The 12,164-nt window shown below is 41.9% G+C and overlaps 1 protein-coding gene across 12 annotated transcripts in view; it reads right to left on the bottom strand.

Moving 5' to 3' along the window:
- The window catches only part of MRTFB (myocardin related transcription factor B), a 210,451-nt gene that overhangs the window by 86,263 nt on the left and 112,024 nt on the right, over window positions 1-12,164 (bottom strand). Inside the window, exon 1 of one of the 12 annotated variants that reach the window (XM_072835857.1) lies at window positions 1,584-2,483. The exons of 10 other annotated variants lie outside the window; for them this stretch is intronic. In XM_072835857.1, coding sequence (XP_072691958.1) covers window positions 1,584-1,704 — 121 coding nt within the window. In that variant the 5' untranslated portion in view covers window positions 1,705-2,483. Of the gene's footprint in view, window positions 1-1,583; window positions 2,484-12,164 lie in introns of those variants that run through there. One more of the 12 variants, XM_072835854.1, reaches the window with a different exon arrangement.

Genomic DNA, 12,164 nt, shown 5'->3' with positions numbered 1-12,164 from the left:
TGCTGTGCTTCTTGGTATTGCTTCTACCCTCCTTTTATGTTTTTAATCCTTGCTTCTGGCTCCTTATCCTACTCTGCGGTTGTGACAGCTCTATTTCTCTCCACTTTCTCAGTGTTCAAGTAGCACAGACATTGTTTCAAATGTAAGGTATGAACAGGAGCTTAACACCTGAACTAGACTTAAATGATCCATAGGTAATTTTTAACTATTTTTTTTAAGTTAATGATTTAAAAACTTTAAGTTCCCTCAGTGAATCTCCAGAATGTGTCCTAAAAACTCCACTGGTATTGATTTTATAAGAATCTACAGTGAGGTTTGCTGTGCGCAAGCAGAGGCGACCCCATTGTTTTGTTCCTGGCAACGGCTATTTATACTTCATTGTGTGTCATTTGTTTTGATCTACATGTTTTTTCTACCCATACCCCAAAGTAGTTCAACTCTAAAAAGTCCAACTATTGTTTCTTCTTCTTATCTTCCAAATCTGTAACAATCTCTATCATCACGTTCTCATATTCTAAATGTCTGAGCAAAAAAGGAGCAATATCTTTGGAAGAAACTCAACCTGCTCCTCAGGCAGGTAAGTCTACATTTACTCTCTGTGTCTATAAGATGAGCAAGGGCAAGTGGAAAGGTGAGGGGCAGCTGATGGCAGGAGCTGAAAGCAGATAAAACGAAAAGAGGTTACTGTGTTTTTTGTTTTCTTTTCCTACCAAGGAACCCTAGAAAATCAAATTTCAAAGTAAACAAGCATTGCGAGGGGTAACCTTCATTATCTCAGATTCAGGAAAAACTCTCTCTCTATAGATCCTGAATTTCTTAAACCACAGCCCTTGATCTTCTCCAGCTGCCACAGTAAAGCATGACTTGCACTGGTCTGGCCACACTTCACTATATGCCAGGACAGGGGACAGCAAAGCTCATACCCTTGGCCATTTTCTCAAATCAGTCAGTGAGGTACCACGCAGTGGCCACGGACAGTAACTGACAGTACACTTAAGCTGCTTTTTTGCCTTGTTAAAAGACCACAAAACCATGCAATGTGTTTTAAAAAACAAAACAAAATGATGCAATGTGCATTACAACCAATTAAACCAACCATTTAAAGATATAATTAAGAAAGCACTAGCTACCCTCCTGGTTTTAAACAATAAAACCCCTAAACGTGTCAATTGGAAAAAATTTTCCTGGAATTAGGTGTTTGTAAACCTAAAACAGTATTCTGAATGATATTAAAAAGGAAGTAGCCTTTCCTAAAGGGGTGGGGGGTGCGAGCAAAAAAAAATTGGAAAGTATGAGAAAATATACCAAATGAACCTGGAAAGATTTCACTGAAATGAGGACTGGCCTCCTAAGTCCCCTTCCTGTATTAATTATTGCAAAATCCCTAGAGTTCCAGCAGTTAACGAACCGTGAGAAAGAGCCACCCAGAACAGCATTAAGGTTTCATTTCAGAGAACTTAGAACATGTGAAGTACAGGAGTGAACAGAGAGCAGACACACGGCACGGTAAGCAGACACACATGCTCAGCCTGGTTAACAGGAACATGAATTTGGCAGTTTTGCCCCTCCACAGACAGACTGACCTTCCTTGAGACTTTTCTGGTTGCTCCCCTCAAGGCATTCCTTTTCTTTTAATGGTTCGAAATCCCCAGCAGTTAAAATCTCTGGGAAGCCCTGTTGCTGCTTCTTGGAGCTATCGATCATGGTGAGAGCTTTCTGGAGACAAGCAGCATCAAGCAGGAGCAAAGCGCAATTTGCCGAGCGCTCCGCACACACTGGTCCCTGGTCCCTGGGTCCTGGGTTCCTCCTCACGATACCCCAATCACTGGGCAATTATGTCTTTGAGCAGCTGAAGGCAGCCATTCCTCTTTAGTTCCCAGCCTGACCTGCAAATACACTCCTGCTGCTGGAAGCCCTAAACTCTCTCCCACATTGGGAGGCAGAGCCCCAGAGGCACGATGCTGAAATCCCACCCCTTTTCCCAGCCAGCCCCCTTCCCCTTGCCATTCCAGCTTCCCCCGCGCTGGGTACTTCCATCTGCAGTTTGATGGTCCGAATCATCTGACAAACACTGAGTCAAGCAGTTAAAAATAAATCCTGTAGTTGTTAAAAGAGAAGACTTTGCTGATACCTAAGAAGACAAATTGCTGCCTGTGGTCTCTCTCCGGCTCTCTATAAACACACCCGCAGGCTGTGGAAATACTTTCTATCAGCCAGACGAGCACATTCATTACTCATTAAGTTCTCCAGCTAAACAAACGGCAGTGTAGGGCATCAGAAGGAAGCGGGTCTTCTCGCAGTAGAGGGACCACACCGAATAAACATGCTACCAGCATAGCTGCCAACAGCAGAGGCATCCAACTACCAAAGTTCTTCCGTGGCGTGCCTTTCGCTGCGTCCGGCTCTTCCTGGCAGAGCCAGGGCTCTTTGTAATAGGGAAACGTACTGCAGTTGCAGCTTTCCGCCCTCACCAATTTGGACCTGAGCAGCAGTTTTCCTTTGTGCCGCTAGTCGGCTGACAGTTAACATCGCCATGATTGTTCTAAGGAAAAATCTCCTCCCACGTACGAAAAGCAGGCAGAGCAAGAGAGCTTCTATTTCACAGCCGATTCAACCAGCGGCCAGCCCAAGTTTAATCTCACACGAGCTATCGGCGACAGGCACCTCTCCTGCAAGTCACAGACTGCTGTCCACTGAGTGTGAGGGATGCTGCTGGAAGGACGTCTCTAGGTACGGCACCTCCAGGCAAATGTGGAGACAAGCCTGTTTTCATATGTATCAGATATATATCTACCCGCAGCTACAGCCAGAAGAAGCTGATTTTTAAAAACATGGCTCAAAGTATGCTCTATTGCAAAGGGTTCCCAGAAAACCCATTAGAGGTTGTAAGAGCAGCAGATGGAATCCTCTTCCATGAGGGATAACATTTTGTTCACTTTTTAAGAGCCCACATCCAGCAGAGTGCCTGGAATATTAGTTTTCAATAAAAACTTGTTGCATGATTGAGCGAATGAATTAAAGAAGGGAAGCCGCAATGGGAAAACTTGTTTTCATTATGCTCAAAATTCTACAGAAGTCCTCAATCAATGCCCAGTAGTCACTAATTTTAGATGAAATGTTCTCTGAAGGAAGCACATTTTCTCTTCAAAAGAAAATATACACATACATCTTGAATGTGCATCTGACATGCCTTCTAAGGGATAAAGACAGGCCACGTTTTCAAAGCCAGGAAACCAAGTATTGCCTTCACCACTGAGACACAGATGGGGGCTGGATGAAGATTCTGTCCTTTGTCCCTGGTTCCGGCGCTGGTGTGCACTAAACCCGGACTGTTCTAGAAAGATAGTTATCTACTCTTCTCCAGCGTCTCCTGAGAATGGGATTACACAACACATGACATGGCTCTTGTCAACTGAAATTCCTTCTGAAGCAATGTAAGCCCAGGGCTGGGAGTCCACACGCCTGCAGGAACAAACAATGCTGAGCTTATCACACGTCTTGAAAATGCGCTCCAATGCTCTGCTACTATTTCTGATCCTGAGGCTTCTGTTCTACACTGTTTCTGTGTCTTTAAAGGAGCAGGCAAAGTAACCATAGCTTTTTGAGAACATTCTTTAGGTCAGTGACCTCTTTAGCAGTTTGGTGAAGTTTATCTCATTTCACCCCAAGAGCCCCTTCTGACCTATGATTATTGGCACATTATAGCCATTTTACAGACCAGGACCAAAGTCACCACGCTTCTATATGGCAGGTCTGGCGCTTAACCAGTCTCAGTTCTCCGGAGCCCAAGTTGTTCTCCTACTGCACTGCAATACTTGCTGTCTTCTAGAATATGCTCCATCTCTAGGCTTTAGTTTGATCTTGGGACAGGTTTTAACAGCAGAGGTCACAAATTTTATGGCATCCTAGTAATTGTACTCCTGGGGAGGGAGAAGGAAAGCTGGCATAACCATCCTAAAATGCTTTCATGAAAGCATTTCTCCTTTTCCTGAAATGAGAGCAGCAGCAGCCAACTTTACTTAGTGCTCGCAGGGTACCCCAGTCTAAGTGCTTTTCATAGGTCACCTCATCTGTCCTGCTGTTGGGCCTGGGAGTTTAACATTATCACAATTTACAGATGAGAAAAGTGAGGCCTAGAAAAATCAACTATATTTGTCAGAGGCCAACTATCTTCTACATGGTGGCCAGGACTCCCAACAGGTGGCCTGGCTCCAAAGCCTACATTCTAATTAAGAATTAAGAATTACTTTGCAAAAAGGACAACAAAAACAGTAAACCCTCATATTCTCTTTCTCAGCATACTGCTTTTAAACCATATTCAACTGTGTTTAGGCCACAAGTTTAGAGAACTGAATAGATACAGAGCTATACCAGCCAGTTCAACTTTTTTTTTTTTACTGGCTGTGTGTGTGTTGTGTATGTTAAAAAACAAAACAGTTCTCTTTTAAGGATCAGAATAAGCCTTTTTTTTTTTCTTTTTTGTAGAGAGACAGAGAGGGAGAAAGAGCAAGTGAGTGCACATGTACACAAGCAGAGGGAGTAGCAGGCAGAGGGAGAAGCAGGCTCCCTGTGGTGCAGGAAGCTCAATGTAGGACTCAATTCCAGGACTCTGGTATCATGATCTGAGCTGAAGGCAGATGCTTAACCAGCTGAGCCACACAAGCACTCATGATTCTCTGTAAGCTTATTATTTTTATATCTGATAAATATAAAAATAATCTCAATAAGGAAACACATTGTCTTGCTGTGGGTTTATAGTCTAATCTCTAGTTTTGAGAGAAAATAGTAATTTCTTTAGTGGTGAATATGCCTGAAAGAACATTTATTTTGCTATTTTTAAAAATATGAAATAACTTCAAATTCACTTTTCCTGAACCATCTGCGAGAAGGCTCTGACATGATACCTCTTTGCCTTAAGTCTCTGGTGTGTTATTCCTACAATCAAGGACATTTCCCCATAACACCCCAATATAACCATCAATATCAGGAAATTAACAGTGATTTATCACCATCTAATCCATAGATTTCACTCATGTTCCACTAATTGTCCCAACAACATACTTTATTTTTTTAATAAATTTATTTTTTATTGGTGTTCAATTTACCAACATACAGAATAACACCCAGTGCTCATCCCGTCAAGTGCCCCCCTCAGTGCCCGTCACCCATTCACCCTCACCCCCCACCCTCCTCCCCTTCCACCACCCCTAGTTCGTTTCCCAGAGTTAGGAGTCTTTATGTTCTGTCTCCCTTTCTGATATTTCCCACACATTTCTTCTCCCTTCCCTTATATTCCCTTTCACTATTATTTATATTCCCCAAATGAATGAGAACATACAATGTTTGTCCTTCTCCGATTGACCTACTTCACTCAGCATAATACCCTCCAGTTCCATCCACGTTGAAGCAAATGGTGGGTATTTGTCGTTTCTAACGGCTGAGCAATATTCCATTGTATACATAAACCACATCTTCTTTATCCATTCATCTTTCGATGGACACCGAGGCTCCTTCCACAGTTTGGCTATTGTGGACATTGCTGCTATAAACATCGGGGTGCAGGTATCCTGGCGTTTCATTGCATCTGTATCTTTGGGGTAAATCCCCAACAGTGCAATTGCTGGGTCGTAGGGCAGGTCTATTTTTAACTCTTTGAGGAACCTCCACACAGTTTTCCAGAGTGGCTGCACCAGTTCACATTCCCACCAACAGTGTAAGAGGGTTCCCTTTTCTCCGCATCCTCTCCAACATTTGTGGTTTCCTGCCTTAATTTTCCCCATTCTCACCGGTGTAAGGTGGTATCTTATTGTGGTTGACAACATACTTTAAGGCAAAAGGATCCACACCAGGATCACATAGGACCCTGAGTTATTTCACCTCTCTTTAGTATGCATTTCTGAAAAGTTCCTCAGTCTCTAAAATTTTGAAGATGACAGACCAGTTATTTCACAGCATTGCCCTCAATTTGAGTTGTCTGGTGTGTCTGCATGATCAGACTCAGGCTATGGCACGAGCATTTTTGGCAGAAATACCACAGAAGTGGTGATGTGTTCTTTGCATCCTACTGGGTGGTGCACAGATCCAATTGATCTTATAATTGGTAATATTTATTTTGATGAACTGATTAAGATGGTATTGGCCAAGTTTCCTCACTGTAAAGTTAGTTTTTCTTTTTGTAATGAATTACTTAGTGGGGCTGAATTATTTATTACTGTGACAGTCACACAATGGTGACTTTGAAAATTCTATCATTCTTTCTTCTATGTTTATTAGTGGCACATCTGACCATAAGAATCCCCTTTATCTGGTTTATGGTACCTATTTCTATCACCATGGACTTAATGGATTCCTGTTTTATTCAGTGGGTGATAACCTGCTCTTACCATTGCTCACATTATTCCAGATTTGGCCAGAGGGAGTCCATTCAAGCTGGCTTCAGCTTTTTATGTCACGATCTACTCTCTGCATACTTTATTACTTTCTGGTACAAGGTATTCCAGGCTCATCTTTTACTTTTCCTGCTCCGCTGAGAAGCAAGGACTGAACAGCAGGTGTACTCATTGCTATTAGGGTGTTGGTGTTCCCAGGCCTCCTCTGTAAAAGTTAGGGAACATGTCTGTGAGTTTATGTGTGTGAACATACAAGTACACACATATTTATGTCTCTCTATATTAACAGATGTATATTTAAGTATGTACATCTATATTTACTTATATATATGCTGAAAACCAGAAGTTCACCCTGATGCTTCCAATTCCAATCCAATGCCAAAGGTTCTTCCTCCACTTGTCTCTTTTATATGATTGTAACCCACTTCTCCTAGAGCGAGAATCTTGTCTCCCATGGTCCGCCACCCCACCTGTTGATACCTGGTTCATCCTACTACTATCACTGCTGTAACAAACTCTATGCAGAAATCTCCTCACCCCAAATGGGCTCTAAGAGCTTCCCCTGGGTTGTTGCCCCCATTCCCATATGGCGGCTGCTTTGCCCCACATAATGTCTTTGGAATTGAATTAGGGATGAAGGGAGGAACGACACTTGCATTCTGAGTAAAAGAAGCCCAAAGTAACCACGTGAACCGCTTTCAGTAGATTCATCCTTGTTCCTTATTACATGTGCTACATCATCTTTAGTGTCATCTGGCTCTACTGCCATGAGGGACATTTAACTTCCAATGATAGGTGATTAAAGTCACTTTGGCTATGATAAAACTGCTTCCACAATGTTTGTGTGTACACAAACTCAAAAGAGTGGTTTTTGTATGAAAGAGAGTTCCATAAATCAGGTCAATTTTCCCACTACTCCAAGCATAGATATTTAATAAGCGTGAGAAAAACTGTATGGCTTGGAGACTAGGAATAATCCAGGAAGGGCTTCAGGGAATCGGAACAGAAACAAACACGGCTCAAGGGACCTACACAAAAACTTGGCAGTCTCAATATATGCTCACAAAGCTGCTGATAAAAAAGATATGGTTGAGATGACGCTGCACTGCGGTAAGCACAGACCTGAGAATATTACCAACTGTGCAATGTTTCACCAGCGTAAAAGCCTCCAAAGGGGATTGGATACAATAATTAGTAACAGCAAGGAAACAGATTGCTAAATACTGAGCTGTGGTTCTCCTGTAGCATTCTCGATACTGGACTGGGAGAAGATGCATTTTCTTTTCAACCTCCCACATCCTGGTACTTTGAAATAGGCCCTCCAGTAGCCCTTCATGGAAGGCATACAGGCCCACTGGGGTTGCCTCCACAAGGCCTGAGCCACTGTCACAGAAGCCATGCAGAAGCGGGCAACCAGACTGGATACATTTAGGGAGAAAAATGTCAGTCCAGGTCACACCTAAAGTTTCCCCAAGGGTACCATATTTTTAGTAAAATACTTATTTTTTAAAAGATTTTATTTATTTATTCCTGAGAGACACATAGAGAGAGGCAGAGACATAGGCAGAGGCAGAAGCAGGCTCCCTATGGAAGCCTGATGAGGGACTTGATCCAGGACCCTGGGATCACGACCTGAGGCAAAGGCAGACGCTCCACCACTGAGCCACTTGCGTGCCCTCAGTAAAATATGTATGTGATCCTTAATTACCCCTTTTAAAATTCTAAAACTATAAAAAATATTGTTATCTTTACAAACACAGTGACCTGAAGGGCAGCAATGTCCACAATAATCAAACTATGGAAAGAGCCCAGATGTCTACTGACAGATGAATGGATAAATACGATATGGGGTGTGTGTGTGTGTGTGTGTGTGTGTGTGTGTGTGTGTATATATATATATATATATATATATATATATATATATATATAACACTACTCACCCAACAAAAAATGAAATCTTACCATTTGCAACGATGTGGATGGAGTTAGAGGGTACTACACTAAGTGAAATAAGTCAGAGAAAGACAATTATTATATGATCTCATTCATATGTAGAATTTAAGAAACAAAACAGAGGATCACAGGGGAAGAGAGGGAAAAACAAAAGAAGATGAAATCAGAGAGGGAGACAAATCAAGTTGTTTCTCTTAACTCTAGGAAAGTAATGCAAGTAAGGGAGGTGGGGAGATGGGGTAACTGGATGATGGGCATTAAGGAGGGCATGTGATGGAATGAACACTGGGTATTACATAAGACTGATCAGTCACTGAATTCTATCTCTGAAATTAATAATAAATACTAATAATACACTGTATGTTAATAGAATTTAAATAAAAAATATATATAGGTACTAGGGGACAAAAATTGTATCTTTAAATAATTAGCAAATGGTTACAGAAAATTTCAATAACTTAATAATTATTAAACCCAATTTAATAAATCTTGATTATTAAAATGACTTTTTTTTGTAAACAAGGACGAAGTGTGATCTCTGAAATCAGACATATCTTAAAAGTCCTCCGTTTTTATTACTTTTTAAATACTTTTAAAATGGCTATCAAATGTGTAGTACTTCAGATATAAAGGATGAACAAATCAGCCCCATGGAAACCATTTCAGGAGGAAGAACACACTTTTCTGTTATTTCTAAGAGAATAAGATTCTGAAGGACTATCAGTGATTTGAACGATTACGTACTGTAGCATAACTGAGTGCTGCAACAGAGCCTGGTAACTTGGTTTGTAATGTGTGCTTATGATCATCTTTCCCCATAGAACAGACATGACGGGTGTGGCCAGCCCTGCTACGTGTGCTCTACTCTCTCTGAAGACATGAGCTGAACCTCAGTAAGGATTACGATCTGACCATTTGTGGTCTGCTGACGAAGCCCTACTTCAAGGGAACAAGGAGAACTGCCTGTGGGTTAGGGCAGGCAGCTGGCTGGGGAGGCAGAGGAGCAGGGCTGAGACTGTATGCAAGGGCCCAGTGCCACCTGTTTCCCCCGCCACAGCTGCAGGACGGATCATGAAGAGAAGACATAACATACTTTATCAGCTCTAAAGGAGCCCTTCAGGGGCACCTGGGTGGCTCAGTGGTTGAGTCTGCCTTTGTCTCAGGTCATGATCTCTGGGTCCCAGGATCGAGTCCTGCATCAGGCTCTTCGTGGGGAGCCTGCTTCTCCCTCTGCCTATGTCTCTGTCTTACTCATTTATTCTCATGAATAAATAAGTAAAATCTTAAAAAAAAAAAAAGAGCCCTTAAAATCCTTTCTCCATTTCTAAGCTTTATGGTTCCCCATGAACACATGAAGATTTACAACAAAGAGCCATCCTTAGATTACATATTTTCAAGGTCATCTTCCTTGAACTACAAGTTACAGAAGAGAAGGGACCAGGACAGACAGAAGGGAAGACTGAACAGAGAGAGTCATGTTCTTGCAAAGACGGGAAGACACATTGCTAAGTTATGGTCAGTGTGATGGTGGGATAAGAAAACTGTCCATGTATTATTTCTCCACCTTTTTTGCATCATTGTCCCTATTGCCCAACCCTTTCTTATAGAATTTTTTCATCACTTTCTATGAAATTTTACCACCACAGATTCACTACCTACATGTCCGTTTACACGCTGTGTGTGTGTATATATATAAATATATATATGCCTGAAACACTAAAGGAGTGATTTCTCCCAGGAACCAATCTGTGCTCCAGTTGAGAATGCTTAATCTACAAGAGGGAAAGCCAACGTCTCCTGTTCTGCTGAGGAAGAAACAGCAAGGTAATAAGAGTGAACTGTAGGCAAGAAACCCTCAATGAGATAATAACAAATGTTCGCCATCTGGGGTAATGATTTTTAGATCACAAGTGAATTTAACATATCTTTTGTGAATCTTGAAGATCTTTTGATCCTCAGCAGCTCTGAGGTATGGGAAACATGTACTGACATTTGTTTTATTAAAAAAACAAAACAAGGGCAGCCCCGGTGGCGCAGCGGTTTAGCGCCGCCTGCAGCCCAGGGCATGATCCTGGAGACCCTGGATCAAGTCCCACGTCAGGCTCTCTGCATGGAGCCTGCTTCTCCCTCTGCTTGTGTCTCTGCCTCTCTTTCTCTCTCTGCATCTCTATGAATAAATAAAATATTTAAAAACAAAACAAAACAAAACAAAACACTGCAGTTGAGATATGAAATAACGTATTTTGAAGTCATTCTGGCGATGAGCATATATTCTTAATCCTGGCCTTCTGACTTCAACATTCGTTTCACCAAAAGCAAAAATCTGTATTTTTTTTTCTTTTACTAAATTTACATATGATTTTCAAAGGCATGTAATTAAGAAAAACCAGTAATTTAATTTCAGAGGGTGCTAACATCCCAGATGGATTTATGAAGTGTAGAGACAAGATGGTTTTGGGGAAAGAGCACGACTTTAGAGGTAAACATGATTCAGTTGTGAGAGCCATGAGATCCTGGAAAAGCAGCAACATCTCTGTGCCATGGCTGCCTCGTCTGTAGAAATGCAATGACAACACTGATAGGACAAATAGCTGTTTTCTATGATTATGAGAATTAGGAAAAAAAGTGCATATAAAATACCCAGCATAAGCATGATGGGTACCCCCCAAATGGTGGAGTCTGTTAGGACTCCTTTCTGGCATGATTTCCCTCATGTGCTATCCTCCACAGTGTGTTTGCTAGGTTAGGGTTTCTCTGGCAAGACACGCACACAGACATAAATGCAGAGCAGCACACAAGCCACACTTGTTCTCCATTTCCTACCACCCCCCTCAGGCCACCCTGGGGTGTGAATAAAGTTCATAGGTTTTTGGTTTGGCACTTAGTATCTTCTGGTGTCTTCCTACCACTTTAGGTTTATTTATTAGATTACATTTGAAATTTTTATATATGCAGGGAACCCTGCGGATGCTTTTCACTTCAATGTAATAACGAAATAGAAAAAGTGCCCCCAGGTGACTGACCACGGCCAGCCAAGCCATCAGCTATAGGGTCTGAGGATTGAGGGGAACAAACACTAGGACATCATCTCAGGAATCTGAGGATGTATTCTTGGATGAGTTCTTTAAGGAAATTTAAAAATTCTGTGATTTTATTTTGTTAACCTTGACAAAAAAATCCCATGTTGCCGTGTAAAAGTGAAAAGTAAAGAGAGTCAGACACGGTGGTGATGACACATTCAGACCTAGAGAGGACTGAAGAGCACCACGCCGGCAGCAGTGGGAATAGACAGCAGGCAGTGGGGAACTGCGCTGACACGGGAGGAGGTGGCCCAGGCTCAGAGCCACACTACAGCAGTGGGCACCTCGTCAGGGGTCCAAGCAGCAGTCACACTTGAGCAAAAATGCATCACGCACAGCAAACTGACAGTGATGGGAATTTCGTGAGCACTGTAGATTTTTAAAAAAAATATGCAGAAGTGCTTCTGTTTCATAGTTGTGTTAAGTGCTCCTAAGCACAAGTTTATACTTCATTTATGGTTGTGAGCAATTCATCAAGATGAGAGTAATAAAAATTAAGTCTTCTACTAGTTGTTTTTAAAGGTACAGACCTTTCTTATGTTTGTAAAACGCTGCTTCACCATACAACTCAAACGGGGTGAGGGGACCCATTTAGCCTGCTTCTTGGCTTCTACAATGTTATCCTGAGGAACATCTGCCTTTGTCTACCTAATCTGACTGGGTATCCTATTTGGCCATCTTGGGAGTCCTGACAAAGGTGGAGATAAAAGAGGCAAGATGACTATCCAGATCCAATATAAAA

This window comes from Canis lupus, chromosome 8 (assembly GCF_048164855.1).
Source record: "Canis lupus baileyi chromosome 8, mCanLup2.hap1, whole genome shotgun sequence".
NCBI classification, from domain to species: Eukaryota; Metazoa; Chordata; class Mammalia; order Carnivora; family Canidae; genus Canis; species Canis lupus.
The sequence above is the reverse complement of the archived record's forward strand: the minus strand, read 5'-3'. Positions and strand labels throughout refer to the sequence as shown.